This window comes from Haliaeetus leucocephalus, unplaced genomic scaffold (genome assembly GCF_000737465.1).
Source record: "Haliaeetus leucocephalus isolate CR32 unplaced genomic scaffold, Haliaeetus_leucocephalus-4.0 Scaffold2, whole genome shotgun sequence".
Classification (NCBI taxonomy): Eukaryota; Metazoa; Chordata; class Aves; order Accipitriformes; family Accipitridae; genus Haliaeetus; species Haliaeetus leucocephalus.
The window spans coordinates 9,260,549-9,278,898 of record NW_010972438.1 but is presented as its reverse complement, the minus strand read 5'-3'; the positions used below and the strand labels follow the sequence as shown (position 1 = coordinate 9,278,898).

Sequence of the window (18,350 nt, the reverse complement as noted above, 5' to 3'; positions counted from 1 at the left end):
GCTCTAAAGGTATTACAAGAGACTGACATCTCATATGCAGACACACACACAAAGCAGGATCATATAAATTTCATTTTCTAATTTAACTCGGTTAAAAAGAAGACTCTGAGTTTGCACATATAGTAATGAATATTAAATTAGTTATTGCCACTCAAGGAATTGTTCCTGGTGTCCTTACACAGAGCTGTCTGAACATGTGAGCTCAGTGCTCAGCAGTAGCAAAAAGGCAAATAGGAAGATTAGAGCTTATTAGGAAATGAGTACGGTCAACAGGAAAAATCTTTGTCCATGGTACATATGACTTGGGCAGTTGTGGTTGCCCAACCTCAAAAATGCTTTGTATGTCCCAAAAATAGAGAGAACCTTCAGTGATACGAAACACCTTCCACAAGACAAGAAGCTAAACAGTTGCTGTGACATCTCAGCTTGGAAAAGGTGACTCAGGGCACATGATTGCAAAGGTCTGTGAAATCTCAAAGAAGTTAAATAGATGTTACTTGTTATGCTTCACGATATAACTAAGGGTCTGAGCCCAGAAAGACAGAAGGTGCACATTCAACAGAAAGGAATACTTTTCATGCAGTGTATGAAAGTGCATGAATTGTGGAACCTCTTGTGAAATCTTCTAGCAGTCAGCAGTAAATACAGGTTGGAAAGAGGCAGAGTTTTGGACAAACCAGTCAAAGGATGGTCCTTGTGCAGCTTCCAGCTCAGAAAGGCCTCTGAGGCTTGCTGGAAGCTGCAGGGGTGTAGCTAAGGGCACAGTTGCTGTTTGTCCATGTAAACACACATGCCTTGGTTTTATTTCTGTTAGTGCTTGGTATTTGAGACAGGATACAGAGCTAGGTGCACCGGTAGCCTGAACCAAGTGTTTTTATGAGGGCTCTCCAGAGCTACATTAATCCATTCTTGAGTATCAGACAACATCCACAGCAACGCTGCTCTAGACGAGATCAGTGTGTGGCATTGTTCAGAAACTCTACAGGAAGAGGGCAGGTTGAAATAATCTAAAAAACGTCGAGATACCTTCCAAGGTATGTGCTTAAATGAGAAGGGAATGGAGCTGGAAACTAGCAGATCAAAACTGGTGTTTTGTAAATCACTGGTGGACATAATTAATGGATACACTCATGCCATCCGTAGCCCTTGGCTGGCAGTCTGTGTAAAGGAAGCTCTTGACAGTGAAAGGACCAGATGATGTATTGATGAGGGGAAGGAGATAAAATGAGTGCTTACAATTTCACAGTCTCCTGGGATCTCAGGACCCTGTAATAACGACACACCAACCACCATGTGACTGGGTGTTCTGGGAAGGCAGTCATGATCCCGAATGTGTTTTGACCTGCTGAGAGCAGCACTGTGGGGAAGCTACCAGAGCTGCTGCTGATTTCAGCTAAATCTTCAACAGCCGTTTGGCGTGAGAGATACGGATGCTGTCTCTTCTTTGTTTGTCCTTTTCTTCCCCCATCTCAGTTCTTTTCCTTCCTATCTCTTTCTTCCTTCTGTTTAATATGAGCCTGGCATAGTGAGCGCAGACGCACTCCCTTTCACAGCGCTGCTGTGATCCCGTGGCCGGCGAGGCAGGGAAAAGCTGTGCCCTGTGCCACCTGACAGGAGTTACCAGGTGTTGGAGGGGCTGATAACAGCCACTTTCATTGCCTGTTTTCCACTGTAATGAAGTTGCAAGTATCAGTCACAGAAGCTGCATTATCTGTCTGTGCACTTCTTTTCTTTTTGCTTTTGCGTTTTTTTTCTACAGAAATTAGGACTGGACTCCAGAACTAGCTCTAGGCTATCTTACCTGTTTTTCTGAAGAAGAGGATCTGTCACCACATTTAATACCATCCAAAGATTGTCCTTGTAAGAAAAAACCATTTGCTAACAGAGATGGGAATAAGGCATATGGTGAAGCTCAAAACTTAATTGTTTATATTTGAAATTCTTTATTTTTCTGTACTGTTCTTAACTTTTATCCTGTACCTTTAATAAAAGGTTATAAAGATGTTTAAATCATTAGTGTTGCCATGGAGCTGAGCAGCCCGGGTCTGTGCTCTCAACTCAAACCAAGTTTGACTGTTCAGCATTACAGACAGGGTCATGTTAACACCTTAGCCTATGACTCTTTGTACACTTTTTTATTAACATGAGTGAGCCAAGATGTTGGGTGCTTTTTCCCCTGGAGTCACAGGCTCTGCTGCTGGAGGGCAGAATGAGGCTCTGGGTCACTGGTGAATACTGTTACATGAACAGGGTAGTTCAACTCCCTCAAGATCAAGCAGGTAACATTACAGCTCTTGGATTCAGGTCACATTCACCACCTTTTCTCTACAGCTATGAGAGCAAGATGCATGCTTTTATTAAGTGAATATGAGGATCATTGAGTAAACACAAGACTTTCTTATCTAGGGCTCTAATTACAAACCTGCAATATTTCTGTCATAAATTGACCTGGAAGGACTTCTCTTAGTGAAGCATTAGCATTAAATGCTGACAGCCTTTGGAGCGTCTGTTTGACAGGGGATGCTGTGGAAGGAAACCAGGCACTCTGGATTAAAGAAGGAAGCTAGCTAGGGTGGAAGAGGAAGGCTAGGAAAAACCTGAAATAGGACATGAACCATCTATGAGAGACAGCAGACCCTCACCCTCTGCAGTAAGCACTACTGCTTTGAGGTGTCGACACATGAGTCAGGAGGTGGTGCCTGGACCTAGTTTAAGAGAGAAAATACTGCGATATGAGTATGACTTGTAAAACATTCTGGGTCATGATTATTTTGTGCACCTGGTGAGAAGGACCCTGTTGTTCTTTTTCTGGAATGCCCCCAGTAACAGACACTAGCATATTAGTGACATTCACTAGCTGAGTGAGGAAATCATTATTTTCTTGAAACTGGACATTTTGGAATATCCTCTGGCTATGCTCTCAGGTGATTGCTTATAATCAAGACTGTATGGTTAGAGCACCATTTGCACCACGTCTTGTTACTGCGTAGTAAGTTAACTTTAAAATTCTCTTTGAGATACCATTCTGGGTTTAATCGCCTTTCAATATTTGAATGCAGCATATGCTCACCTTTTTCTAAACCTTTATTACAATAATAGGAAAGTTTAAAATTTAATCAAGGCTTTAACTTTAATTCTGTTCCTTGAGCCCAGATGTATTTTAAATAGGTGGTGGTATATTTGAACAATCTGTTTGGCAATACCTTGCTGACCAAGACTGAGATTTATGCAAGTAGTTTTGTCTCAAATTTGTGATTCATAATATATCTTGTTATAAAAAGGTTAAATAAAAGAAATGTAACTTTTATAAAACATAGGCTATAAACAGACTCTTAAATGAATCAGTGATTTCTAGGTTAATATTTGAATTTTTAACTTCAGTGCCACACTTCTAATATATTTCAAGTTTCTTGATCCAAAGCTTACTTTATATTCTGAAGGTGTGCAATTGTTTGCTGTAATCTCAAGAGAAGATAAGCATGACATCTGGTTCACACCTGTGGTTTTAGGGATAAGAGCATAGCTGCTTTATGTATTATTCAGGGCACTCTGTTGAAACTGCAAGGAATTTGACTCTTTGAGGCCCTTTGTCCCTAGGTTTTTATACTTGCTTAAAGTAAACATGAAATATAGGAGTCTTCTCTCAGTAGGTATTGAATAGACTATTTATTCCAACCTATGCCTGCTGCCAGAAGGGAAATTAGTTATGCAGGTTAATTATCAGATTTATGATAAAGACTTTACTTATGCAACTTCCATATTTCAAAAGTTCCATTGAGGCATTTCGTGCTGCCACAGAACAATGCCAGGAGAGGTGAATGTACTGGTAACACGTACAACGATGTGGTTTTGTATCGCAGGTGATACCCTCCCTGCCCACCGCAGCCCCAGCCCTGGCCCCAGGCAGCGTGGGGCATGCTGTCCGTGTTATAGGACAGGGAGAGGCTGCATACTTCGCAACATTTCCAGTTTCCATTCATGGTTGCAGGCGCAATCCAAGTGTCTGGGCTGGTGGAGACAGCGGTGGCATGAGCATGAATTAATTTGGTTGAGCACTTCTAGAGCCAAAAACACCCAGAGTCTGGAGAAAAGCCAGCAGCTGTCATATTAAAAACCAGAACTTACGTGGTGTCCATTACCCAGGTGAATTGTTCAAATGTGAGATGCTGAGGCAGAAGAGGTGCTTTCAGAAATACACAGGTGTAAGCCAGGGTGGAAATGTGACTTTCTGGCTTGAGACTCGTTTCTATTATTAAAATGCGGAGTAGAGGGAAGGGACAAAGCTGGCACAGAGCCTGGCTGCACAGGGACACAACTGTGCATGCCTCCCACAAAGAGCGTATACTGAAAACTGTACTGAACCAAGCCTGTAAAATTTGGACTCAAATGCCTGTCTGGTAGCACTGTTGTGTTCATCAAGAGTCCAAAGAAATTCAACATGCTTTTCTTTCAACGTAATGAGCCTTTAAAAAATTGGAAGCGTTAAAGCTGAGAGGTTGTTTTATTCACATTATATAAGGTGATGCCATGAGCGAGCAGCAGAGTCAGGTGCACCGGGGAGTCTCGACATGGCATCTGCAGACAGGTACCGATGTGTGAGCGTGGAAGGGGGTGAGAGTTAGATTTGTGTTTCTGCTTCAGAGGTGTGGAAGAATAACTGACGTTTAGCAAAGGACTGTTACAGAATGTGTTTGCAAATGGGTTTGCAGATGTGACAGTGGACAAGGTTTTAACTTTAAAAGGCTACACAATTTCTAGCACTTTAACCTTTCCGTCAATTTTGCTGCTTACTTGAATATTTTGCTTCCTGCTGTGCTGAAGTCCAGTTCTTTTTGATTTGCTAGTGTTAATACAGAATCATGTCCTTAACAAGGTGATGCCATTAAGGTGGTGTATTCAGCTACTCTGTGTATGTCTGTACACAAAGTTGCTAAGACCAGAAGTTTACAAATTTCTTAGCACTGCACTTCAGATGTGTGCAGACTTCACTTTGTACTCTGGTAAAACAGTCAGAGGATAAGGGTAAAGAAAGCTAGAAAATTAGAGACAGAGTAGAGAGATATTACGTGCAAGGTTTTCCAAGAGACTGGGGAATTTGGGTAGGCACCCCATGGTGGGGAAGGATTTCAGTTTAAGGTATTTCCTGAGTTTTAGAAAGGATATATATAGTGTACTTACTCATTGCATATTAAGCCCTTTTGAGAAACTTGAAGGGAAACACCCATATTAAGCAGTTGCATTGGAAAAATCCCTCTTGTGTTCAAAGGGGACGTCTGCGGCAGAGCTAGTGCTGTCCCCACAGTGCAGGGCTGTCCCCCTTCCTCCAGTAATCCGCAAGTAGCTACTGAGACCTCTGATGCTGAGCACCCTGCTTGCTCTGTCTTTGGGATTATGATGCTGCCCTAGATAGATGCGTAGTCTGCAAAATATGGGAAAGCCCATATTATTTTTACCCTCTGTTATGAAGCCCTCCAAGTAAGCTCTTCTCATGGACTGGTTCTGCTGTAATTGCCCGTGTACTTCACAGTTCATAAATAAAAATAGCTCTGCAAGTGTACAGCCCGGAGGATTTCACATCCCCTCAGAGATAGGAATGGCCTTTCGCCCAGCAAAATGCTTCTGAAAACGTCCCCCATCTGCTGCATGGCTTTGAATCCAGAGATGCAACAAAACTATAAATATCTCAAAATTTGTTCTGAGGCATTCTGAAGATCATTAAACCTCCTGGAAGAACTCGCCTTCTCCCATTAAAAAAAAAAAAAAAAAACCAAATAAACCACACAGGATGTTCTGAATTCCACAGTACAAAAAGAATAATTTGCGCTAAGATGTGAGCTCTCATAGGAATGAATACTTGTGCTAGTGTATCTTTAAAGTGAATGGTATATGAAATTGTATTAATCACACATGCTAGGAAAAGTGTGCTTTTGTAGGGTTTATTTTTAAAGTGCAGCTCCTTTCTTTTCCCTGAAGAGCGCTGAAGTGTTTTTTGCTAGGAAATCCCAGCAGTTCTCTCTATTCTGGCAGCACTTCTTGATGTTTAAGAAAGTAAAAGGATTCTTGAAAGATGAGCTAAAATATGGACAGTTTGAGTATTGTGAAGTTTAAAACTCTTTCTTCAGTAGTTTAGTTCTCCTTATAGGAAGACAATGGGAAAGAGTTGAAGACGACATCTGAAACAGTCACTTTTGGGTTGAGTTCAGAGCTATTCTGTTCATATAGTCAGTCCATCCGGCTTGTTTTTAGTTGCTGTGGCATTTGGTGCTTAGCCACTTCCTAAATTGCCTGTTTCAGTTTTTCACCCCCGCCAGCAGCTAAGTATTGCTTCTAATTTTTCTGTTTGGACAGTTTTAGAAAGCAAAGTTTGTCTCTCGCTGAAATGGGAGTCTCAGCATTGCATGTTCCCGCATGCATGCGCTTGCTATCTCATTTGGAATGTGCCACGATTAGACAAAGCCACTGTCAGTGAGACTCAGAACTGCTTGGTAAATAAACCAAAAAGTCTCTGGCAGAGTCAGAGTCTGGTAGCGGAGCTAAAGACCAGTGAAAGACCCCAGCTGACCTCCAGGAGCCTGGGAAGACGCCCTTGGGTATGTGGGTGCAGCACCCTGCAAAAAGTGTCTGCACTGAACTCCTGCGACTTCAGCTCTATGTCAGATACGAGCTGTTCTGAAGTTTGTACCAGTATTAAGAGGCAATGTACTGTCTCCATGAGGTACTTGTGTGCCTCTTCCTTATTGCAATATCAAGCAAATAAACAGCAACCCCAAAGTTTTTTTCTCCAACACCACTCCAAATGGTATTTCATTTCACATGTTTTTCAACTGCTTGTGATTCTTCCCATTTATTTCCAATCTTTCATATTTTTCTTCATAAAACATCCAGTTAAAGGAGGGATGGGCAATGACCATGGTTTACACATGAGGAAATGAGGCCCAGAAATGGGCAGTGATTTATGCAAGATAGCAGAAACTCTCTAGTAGTATGGGAAGATGAGCCTTTGCAATCCAAGGACTAGTAGACTGCTGCTGCTTCTCAGGTTACCAAAAGACCTCATTCCTAAGACATACTCCTACTTGTACCCAAATCAAAATACTGAGCTATTTGTCTCTCATTTGGTTTTATGGGCTTCTTAATCTTTTTAGGAGGGAAGGAACTTCGCATATTCAGTTTTTCTCATAGGCATGAAGGCAACAGCCACAGTGATTTTTAAATTGCAGTGAAGGGCCTCCTGGAATCACTTTATTCCAGATCCTGGGACTTTAAGTGAAATACCGTATGTCAGGAACTCTCTGATGGAGGGGTACGAATGAGCAATATTGTGTGGTGTAATCTTTTATCCTTTTTTTATTTTTACCTCCGCCTCTCCTTGGATCTCTTCCATCCCTTGGACATGTGGTTCACATCCTTTTTACGAGCTGACTGAGCACCCTATTGTACACTTACCACCCACGTTTCCAGAAAAAGAGCCTCCTAAATTTGTGAGTCTAACAAGATGCTGTGATGTATCTGGATACACAGGTATAATTAGCACAGGGTGAAGATATTTAAACATTTTTAGAAGATGAGAAAAGGAAGAAAGGTTCAAAAAAGCCTCCTGCTCATTATGCTTCAATTCTTGTTTACATCTTAGTTTTAAAGTGTTAGTATTATTATTTCCTGTGTTTGGAAGGAGGTCAGATATGAAACAACACTTGTAACAAGGAAGAGAATCAGAAATGAGAGGCACTACATGGGGAGGTAATAACCACAGCTCTATAATTCAGGGGTCTTGTGTGTTGTGAAAGAGAAGACTTACTGCTGATTTTTTGTTGGTTTTGAATGATTTATAACATTTTACTTGTGGCGGAGTGTTGCAATCTATGTTGTCATGGAAATTCTATTGAATTTATAGTTCCATTTATCCAAAACGATTTTCCAGACTTCATTTCATGGTGAATCATGTGGCTGTTACTCGGAGTACAAAGCAATTGCAAAAAAGTTTCATGTTATGGAAAGCATAAACACTGAAACCGTTATTTTCCTATTACGAAAATACAAATGAATGCAACATACAGCTTTTTAGCATCAAATATGCCTTCGTTGTGTAATGACTCAGTGTACATACATGAGATGGATTTTCTTGTTTGGGATGGGAGCGGGCCTAAGGGATATTTATTTCTGGCAGCAGAAATCAGGGAAGTTTCTGGCTTGCCAAGGTACTTCTCTCTTAACATTCAGGACTTTTAACGCTCAAGATACTGAGTGATATGGCCATGATCCAACAATGCAATGAAGCCCAGGGCAATCCTACGAGCATCGTGTTGCCTCTCTGTTTCTACTGGGCTGCTACTGGACCACTCACAGGTTTAAACACCATTCGGAGTTAGGGGCGGAACGTGCAACAACTACCAACTTTCAGGTTGAAAACAACTATGAAATCACATAGTCTCGACTTATGACATAGATACACCTACTGCGTTGTTTGTAGACAACAAAGCAATAATTAATGCTTACTATTAAAAAAGATTAAAGGGAAATTTACCATGCTTCTAAGGCATGTGAATGTCTAAATTGAGTTAATTCTGTTATTTCACTTGTATGATCTTTGCTCTTCCTGTTGTTTCAACTCCTTTCATTTTTTTCAGCCTAGCATTGTATTCATTATCAAGCTGCAATTACGTTAGGGCAAAGACCCTGTCTGACTCTTTGTTCTGCAATTTACCCAGCACACTTTTAGGCACTGTAAAATACTAAGTTATGACATTCAAAATACATCTCTGTACCTGCCTAACTATAGTTAAAAATTCACTGATGAATAATAGACTAGGCAGGAAAAACATGCCATTATCTGCTCCTGTTCAACTTTATCTTTTCAAAAGAATGCAGTATACTCTATGTTATTACATCAAGCTCTAGTAGGAGAACTGGAAAACATCACGATTTTCCCCCCCCCCCCCCCTTTTCTAAGCAGATTTTGAATATGTTATAAATGGTAAGTTTCATGGGTTTTTTTAAAGATTATATAATGAGAAGTCAAACGTCAGATTTTATTGCCCCAGTGTACATCTTACACTCCAGTAAACACACAGACTGCAGGACAGTTATTCTGAATTTTCAGTGCTGCGGTGAAGATTACATTATGTGTGTAGAAAATTTTTATTCCAGCCAAATGGATCACATCATCCAGTTCACTAGAAATCTATGCACATATTTAAAGCAGAAGTAAGTTACATACGAGCTTTCAATTAAGAAAAATCATGTATGATTCATAATCTTAGCACAGAATTTGTTTTGTGTGAGAGGTTTTAAATCCAGTTGTAAAAGTGGCTGAGAATAATTTATTCTTATAATATAAGCAGCAAAGGTACTAATTAAGAATTAGTATATTCAGTGATTAACTCCATCGTTTAAAGCAAACATTTCAAAATTTTTGTTTCGCCACTCTGCAAAGATTTGCAATCTACCTGTGATGCCTGTGTGTTTTGCTCCTCTGAAAATAGTCTCTAAAGCAGTATGTAATAAACCACATAGCTGTTGCCTCTGTGTCTTGCTGCCTGATTCATCAAAAAATTGGCTGGCCTATAAACACCCCACCCCTTTTTTTTTAAGCTTTAAATTGCATGGTAGTCTTTGGATTGCTGGAAGGAAATGAGCGGAAAGCTAATTCTGATGATCTTTTCCCTTCTACCAGAATTCCTGATACTATTGAATATTCTGTACTCCACATCTGTGACAGCACAATAAGCCTTTGTTCATTTTTTAATCTAAAGAGAAATCTGCTGTAGGAGGTTGCACAGGGTGATAGCAGCCCAATTTAAAAGTCTCAATTATTTATTTTTAAAATACTTGGCATCTGTCTATGGAAAATTTACTTGCTTGGTTTCCAGTCTCTTAGAATTGCTTTGAACTCGCTCACATCTTCTGGGATCTATCAAATGCTCATTGTGGCTTTTCTCTCATAAGTGCTGAATGAGTTTAGCCATGATTGTATTGGATGTAAACTTTCTGTCTTTGTAGTGGGGTAATAAGAGCAAAAAGATGTCATGCACAGGAATGGTGATTTCTGTCTGGATGTCGGTCTTGCCAAGCAGAGGAGCATCTGAGCAGAGAGCCGGAGCCTTTTATTTATGGATGTGTGGTGGGGAGAAGTCATTCATTTGAAGCAGGCTCAGTTTTTGCAAGCCAGTGGCATTTCATAAAGAGGGTTTAGTCATTCAGAGGCAATTGTAGTTAAGAAGATCAGAACTGATCTCTGGTGGGCAGTATTTCTCAGTAGTACACATGCACGTTTTAGACAGCCTGTCCTCCCCAGATCAGTGTGCTGGCAGCCCAGTTTTGAGTCAAAATCTTTTAAGTGCAGAGCAGGGCCTGATATTTTGCCAGGTCTGGGGAACACTAGATTTCTGTAGAGGTTGGAAGAACATGATTGCAGAAAGGTGTTTCTGCAGAAAGTAGATTGACCCCAAGGAGGAGGGGCTTGCCTGCCCCAGGGCATGGTGGAGGGGTGTTGTAGCTGGTAGGAGCATGGAGGCAAAGATGCTCCAGGCTGGGGAATTAGTCAGGTGTTGGATGTATGTGGTGTATTCATTTGTGTAAGTGTTGTCAGCTGGAAAAAGGCCTGGAGTGCTTGGAAACTGTAATGGTTGGGCACTGGATCTTCCTGGACAGAAGAGACTAGAAAACATTACATGGTTTTATAGGGTGACTGGCAATTATCTCCTGGGTTATGGCAGAGTGAGTGTTTTCTCTCTAATCCTCTGTTTTAAGGCACTTGTAACATTCTGAAGGTTTTCCCCTTCAGTGAGATTTTTTCAGGCTTAATCTGTGCTGTACAGCAAATCTCTCTCAAGTTTGAGTGAAAACAATTCTACTCTTTTAGAGTGTGAAGAGTGTCAAAGCATGAAGTTTTTCCATTAAAAGCAAACTCTTGCCCTCTCCCTGCCTTGGTAAAGCTCTGTAGCTGCAGTAGTTGTTGGTAGCATTTTAGGATGGAAAGATTCTTCCTGCAAGAAAAGTGCTTTGCGTCGCTAGGGATGGTTTGTTTCAGCTTAGCCTTATCAAAATACTGAAAATTTCAAGTTGCTTGGACACTACATGTTTTTTATAATAGGTCTTTACAAGGTACATGCAAGCATACTGCTGTGTTGCACATCTGAGACTAAGGAAGTCTGTGTAAGCCTTTCCCAACCTTGTTAGTTGTAATGGGGCTAGATGTGGAAGACTTATAAATCTAGTATATTGTGCCATAGAGAACAGGACTCTTATGCCCTCCGGGACCTATACCACCGGGAAGGCTATTTGGAGCACTATCAGCAGGGATGTGTGGAACAGAGCATTCTGACTGCAGACAGTTAGTGTCAACGCTATAGAAACTACAAAGGGTATTTCAGGCTTTCCCATTGCTAAGGGGTTCAGAGCCTTTAAAAAAGTATTTATTGGGTTTTTTTATTATTTTGGAAAATAGACGCCATTGTGAAATCACATGCAAAAATATACAAGAAAATGATGGTTTATGGTGCTGAAATCAGGCAGTGCCACAATTCAGATTGGATGTACAAGCTTAGATGATGCTCCTTTCTGCATTTCAGAAATAGCGTATTATAATAAGATCCAAATTTTCTTTAGCTTAAATGCCCCTTTGTTGCATTCTGTACTACTGCTTTGTATGTACCATGCAGAGACAGTAGAAGTCATTTATATGCAAAATGCACCATATATTGTATATACTAATTATATAATAAAGAGTAATAATGAACATTTTCTAGCATGTTTAGGTCACTTAAGTATGTGGTGAAATTAATTTTATTGTTAACTGTCTTATTCCCGATTTGTCTATAAAGAATATTATGCCATCCTTAGAAAATACTAAATTAAATATCTACTGATAAATGCATTCAATATTATGTATATTATGTATAAAAGAACAAAAAACGTTAGATACATTCACATTTTATTGTAAATTGGGGAAAACAGGTGAGACTGTATTATGGAAGAGAACAATATATGATCACATAATTAGAAAATTGTGATATTACTAATGCTCAGTGGTGTCCAGGTGTGGTTTTATAAGCAGCCTGAACCATGCAGCTTTGAGGATGTAACTTTACCATCTTCTTAACATTGTTTTTGCAGTGTACGCGTGTGTAAATTATATAATAGCAATTCCTGGGAGATTCTACTCCTAAAATGTTCCTTCTAGCTGTATGAACACATAAGGAAGCTACTGTATGACAGATGACGATAATTTTTCATACAAGACAGTTCCCTTTGACTTGATGGATGCAGAGAGAGGAACCACGCTCTCTGGAAAAACACCAGGGAGCAGTGGTAAAATGTTTCAATGTGTATGGTAATCAAGGCAGAGTGTGGTTCTTGATTAGTCTGTGAAACTGCACTGCTGAGACGAGGGATCTGAATTAAGCACTTTTTTACCAAAGCCCTTTGCACTGCTATCCAAAAGTGTATTGTAAAAATTAATTTCCTTAAAATGCCGTGAGCAAAATTGATCCAAAATGATTTTGGCATATGCTGAACTCACTCAGTGATACTTTTCTTCATAAACTCCTGTGAGGACTATATAGTGAAGTGTTTTATATAAGGTATACCTAATTTTAGACTTTATTTTAAAGGGGAGTAAAATGTAATTTGTGAGTGTTTTGTGAGCTTTTGTCTGTGCTGGCTAAATTGAAGTTTAAGCAATTCTACCTGAAACAAACTGTCTCTAATTTCTAAATCAATGAATGGCTGTACCTTGGTCTACATTTGTTGAAAGGATGAGATGGCAGAACCTGGAGGCACCACCAACTTTGTGAGGTATCACCAGCGTCTCTTTGTGTGCTGTGAATACACTGGGAATAGGAAGGCCAAAATAGGGGAAGGAAATTACTTTCAAATTTTATGAAGCTCGAGTGAGTGCCAGACAATTTTTCCTTTTTTTGTGAGTCATTTGGAGTGTGGTCTTATTTTATCCTCCTGCTGAAAAAAGTACCGCTACCTCTGAAGAGACTGATCTTGATCTTGGCCTTTTCTCTATAAGGTGATGTTTTATTGGATGTATAGGTACTTTGCCAATATTATACATTACAGCGAATGTGTACAGTCAGAAGCCTGGGAATCAGTAAATATGAGTAGGAACATACCTGAGCAAGATAAAAGGGTATCATCTCATCTGGCAATATACAAAATTTCAGGATATGGGAAAAATACTTGCATTTGTGAAAACAGTAGGATTTGTCATGCAGCACAATCTTGGAAAAACCCAAACAGTCCCAAACAAATCACTGGTGCCAGCAGAGCATTTGCTTGCAGACAGGAGCAATGGTCAGACCGGCAGTGTGTCGGGAGGCATGGACAGTCTCAGCTAGACCTTACATCTCCATTTAACTATGTACTATGTGGCTATTTCTTATCACCTAGTAATGCTGTGAAAAGCCTGAATAGGTCAGATAATGGGTGATGGGCAGCAGAGAAGCAGGAGCGAATGTGCAGGTTCAGGCAAGAGGCCAGGGGCTGAGAAGCCTGATGGGTCCCAGTCCTGTCTCATAGCCAGGAACAGATTTTTTTGCTGGAGTCAATGTGCACGAGTGAGTGTGTGCGTTGGCCAACCATCCTGCAGTAATGTTGCCCCCACGCATGCGCCAGCGCTGGTTTGGATTGTGAAATCTGTCCCAGAAGATCCCTGAACAGCCCCCAAGAGCAACCGCTGCAAAGTCCAGTTCTTGGGTTTGGCTGTTACCATCAGGCACGTGTTTTTAATTTGTAACACGTAGAGCACGCGTACAACAAATGTTACCAATACTGAATTTATTCTGTGAAAATATACACACCTGCACGGTGTCATGTTGAGAAGGGAGCATTGCATGTTTTGGATGTAAACCTGATCCTTTGGAGCAAATCATGGCTGATGCAGATGGACTAGCACTAGGGGCTTCTTTGGGAATGGAGAGGTTGAGCAACTGCTGGAGAAGCAGCAGTGTGTTAGGACGGCTGGCAGAAGTGGGAGATCAGCTAATGTGGTAAATGGAACAAGAGCCATACAGGAAATTAAGAGCAGTAGCGCCCACGGGCCTGTGAGTTGCCCTTATGCATGGCATGTGTGTGTAGTGAAGTGGAATTGTTCAACAGTGGAGAGTGTATGAAGGAAGCTATTTCTCAGTCCTCCTATATTTGTGTAACTCAGACATTTGCTATTTTGGGGTAATCATTGTTCTCACCTGCTTTCACTTTGGATTTGCCTAATTATTAATATTTATCATCCTAAAATACCATCAAAATGTCTGGTTTTGTCTCATACTTTTTGCTGAGTACTAAGGCTTAGGAAATAAAAGTCATGAAATTTAACTGAAGTCAGAGAAGTCTGACCCTAACTGATAGTCCTGAATATCAGAGGCTCATAAAAATGCATTGCTACAGAGACAGACTTTTATCTTACAAATTGCTTTAGGAGTAAAGGAATAACTCTAAATGTTGAAATCCTTTTCAAAAATTCTCTATGGTTTTTGAGATAAATATGTTTAGCACATTTAACAGAGCAGGAGCTGAGCCTGCAATGAGCAAAGAAATGAAGAGATCTGGCAGAAAGCACAAAGTTTACCATCTAAACAGACTGACCATACTGTTTATCCTTGGGTTTGGTATTAAAATGCATTGCATTGACTCTGTTCCCTGGTTACTGTCCCAGTAGGGCAGTCATGCTATTAATCAAGATGCTAGTTAAACAATATTGTTCAGCAGAATTCCTTTATCTGAGGTTCATAGCACTGGGTTTACATACAACGTGTGTGCATTACCTCATTTGAAAGCTGTATGAATCAACACTAATGTGATTTTGTTGTTGTTTTTAATTTTTACAGATGCAGATTTACTTCTACAATCCTGATGACTTTGACAGTTTTGGAACAGCAGTTCTAGAAAACAGGGTAGTAGGAGCCATGGCCGTGTTTTTTCAAGTAAGTTTAAACAAGGGCTATATCCATAAAGCAAAGCATTCACCAAGTACTATTTAATTCATTGAATTGTTTCAAGCTTAATGGGTGCATCTGTTTTCTTGTTCCCACCTGTCTAAGTGAAAGATATTTCATATTGTCTATGTGTGATTTAAAATGTAAATAAGTATATTTAAGAACATAATGAAAAATTTTGCATGAATTGTTCTGATTTTATAGCTACTTTACAGATGCAGATTGGAGAACACATTTATCACGGAACTTCCTTCACTACTGAAGCACATTGCTGTGGTCCCTGGAATACTAACAAATGAACATGAACTGGTTCTGTTTAGAGAAAACTTAAAATTCAAACATAGCTTGAGAGAAAATTAATCAATAAGTTTCATCAATCTTATCTGTAGCAGCTTCTTCTAAATTGTCATAGTAACAAGTTCTTAAACAGACCAAGTTTCCGAATGAGTGAATTTGTGCATCCCTTTTTTAAAATGCATCCTCAAGAGCGTGACTGCTCGGTTAGCTCATTTGTTGGTTCGACACGCTCGAGAACTGTGGTGTGGGGTAAAGACTGCTGCTCGCGATGGCTGGCAGGTCAAGCCACATGGCAGTGGTGCTCAGCAATGTGGGCTTTTTGTCACGTTGCTTCAGAAACGGAGTTTTTCCTTTCTGACTCGAGGGTGAATTGAATGGAGGGCTGTGGAGAGCAACTCCATAACACCAGGCTGTCACAGGCAGAGAAGCAGCTAATGAAGATTTGAAATATCTCAAAGTGTTGCTTTTTCAAAAGGGAGGAGAGAGGGAAAGGCAAGAGAAAATGCTGGTCCTCTGTGAGGTTTCACACTAGTTTTTACTGTGGAAGAAAATGATCTTACTGTTACCTTTATGAAGCTGGATAAAAAAGAATATGCAAGTACCCATATGTAAATACCTCCCTTTTTCTTATGATGTTCGAGTGACAAGCCTAACTCTCCTGCTCAAATTAAGTAAGGTTGTCTTCTTCCATGTCACTGATTTTGATCAAATGCTTTGATAAGGAGAAAAGGACAGATCCCTGTATTGCATAAATTGCTGTAACTCTGCTGACATCAGGCTAGTGGAAGTAGGCATGTTAAATTCATCACTGTTGAATTCTGAGCACTTCTGTGGTGTTTCATGTTAGGGTAAAGTTGATGGAGCTGCGATAATTTACAGTGGCATAGCAGGATGATTCCCCAGACTTCTTAATCTTGATGTGCTGTGGGAAGCATTGGGCAAATTGAATTTGGCCTTACAAGACAGAAGTTTAGAAACAGAACAACCAAAGGCACTGTTCCTTGATTTATACCACAGTGAAGAGCTGCATATTATGTGCATGTGCCGTGTCAGGAGAAGCATGTGTTATGCCATGGTGTGCAGTACATGTTGTGGCATCGTCTGTCTGGAATTTATTTAATTGCTAAATTATCCTGATGTGCTTCACATAAGCCATGAGAAGCACTGCCCCATGTTGCACTATTTCCTAGTCTGTATGTGACATTTATTCCATAAACCCTGTTTTTAGAGGATCTTAAAATTGTAGTGGGACTGTGTTTTGTATTCCCCACCTGCAAAGCCAGGTGCTGCACTTACTGCAAGTCCCACTTTGCACGATTCCAAGGGACCATTAAACTCACTAAAAATAACCTAAAATAGTCTGTAATGCTGTTTAAAAAGCCATCTTTGATTGTAAGAGACCTCAGGCTCTTTAAGACCACAATCGAGTGTCACGGTCCCCTCAGGGAAGCAGAAATCTATACTTTTCATCATTTCTAGCCCTGCAGGCCACAGGACATTAGGCTGTAAAGTCTGGATGATGGTGCAGCTGGGCTCCTCTGCTCCAGGAGCCATGAAATCTGAAGCCATTACTAATAAACAGTCTCTGATCTCTTCCAGAGAGTGGGGGTAAGGTAGTTTTTTGGCAAAGTGACCCAGGGACAACCTGTTTTGCAGCTGCAAGGAAATGGTTTTCTTTTTTTTTTTTTTTTTTTTTTTTGCCTTTGGGTTGAAATGATAAATCAGTGGCATGCTGTTAAACTTCTGAGTGTATCAGGTCTTCCTTCTGGGTGGCTCTGCTCCAAGGCAGAAGGCTGCCAAGGAAGATTTGTAAAGCCCAAAGTCCCTATTCTGGAAGGGCATGTGCTGTATTCTGGCCCGTAGAAGTAACCTCTAAGGACTTCAGTGTGGCAAGCTCTATTTTGGCCATTATGAGAGTTTTCTAGAGTTTGTCCCATAGAGCTTGAGCTTTGGTAGATAGGGTTATTAATTGATGGTGACAATCCTTTGCAGATCTGTACTGTGTTTGACCAAGGCACCGTTTTAGTTCCCTAAGCTGTGTATGGTGTGCTGGAGCTGGTGAACCACGACTTGGAAAAACAGTTTTGTTCAGAAATACTTGCTGTTCCTTTAGCCTTGCTCCCCAGGGCCCCATTCGATAAGCTTACCATGGCTAGTATTTCATGCAACTAATTTAAAAGCTGTCTTTTAAAACTTAGTAACTTTTGAATGAAATGTCCCCAAGATGTCCATGGCCACGTTTTGATTGGCAGCTTTGACTATTCAAGTACTAATTTTGTAGCATGCTATTTTCCAGAGCTGTAGTCCCGTCTCTAACTCATTTATCTAGAACACAGCTTTAAAAAATTGTAGCAATACAGGTCATACTGTTTTTTACAAACACATTAGAAAACTGAATTGTGCGTGCTTTTCTATGTAAATATTTTAACACAGAAATTATTACTTGGATTTTTGCTAATGCGTTAATGCTGTGTTGGAATGAATGTGTACTGCTCTGAGTGAGTTTATAGTCTGGCAGGTGTTTTTTGTTTGACTGATGTTCACAAATGTTCCTTTGAAAATCAGGTTCTCCAGTGAGTGAATATTATACTGAACTATATAATTATTGGTGAAACATTAAATAATTAAGAACCCTCTTTCCTCCTTTTTAAATAATTTAACTTGGACTATATAAGAGTTTTCCTCATTGAATTCACTGTTTCAGGGGCAATTTCCAGGTAAAGTACATTGGTTCTGAACTTGGATAATTGAAGCACTTGGAACTTTGTTGTAATTGCTAATTAAATCTATGCTTTTCTCATTGCTTTCATTGTAAACTCTGTTGATAAATTCTGTTTGCATGCTGCAGGTCAGTTGACCTGACAAATAAAAAAAAATTGCTAGTTAAAATCAGGAAATAATTCTTGCATATACAAACTGCTATAATTGCTCATCTCTGTATTTCATTGTGGATAGACACTTAGAGGTTCTCGCATAAAATAGCACTGTGGGGACTCTATAGCAGGTATTCTCAATTTGCAAATGAGATGAGCTGGCCTGAAGGCTCTAACTGGGCTCTGGAAGCTGGTTTTTGCTTTGGAGTACAAGTTGTACAGTGAACAGGTATGTTGA

At 40.2% G+C, this 18,350-nt stretch overlaps 1 protein-coding gene across 1 annotated transcript in view; it reads left to right on the top strand.

Annotated features, from left to right (window-relative positions):
* Positions 1-18,350, top strand: part of PTPRG (protein tyrosine phosphatase, receptor type, G) — a 412,490-nt gene that overhangs the window by 258,081 nt on the left and 136,059 nt on the right. Inside the window, exon 5 of the mRNA XM_010571016.1 lies at positions 14,835-14,930. Within this exon, the coding sequence (XP_010569318.1) occupies positions 14,835-14,930 (96 nt within the window). The remainder of the gene's footprint in view (positions 1-14,834; positions 14,931-18,350) is intronic.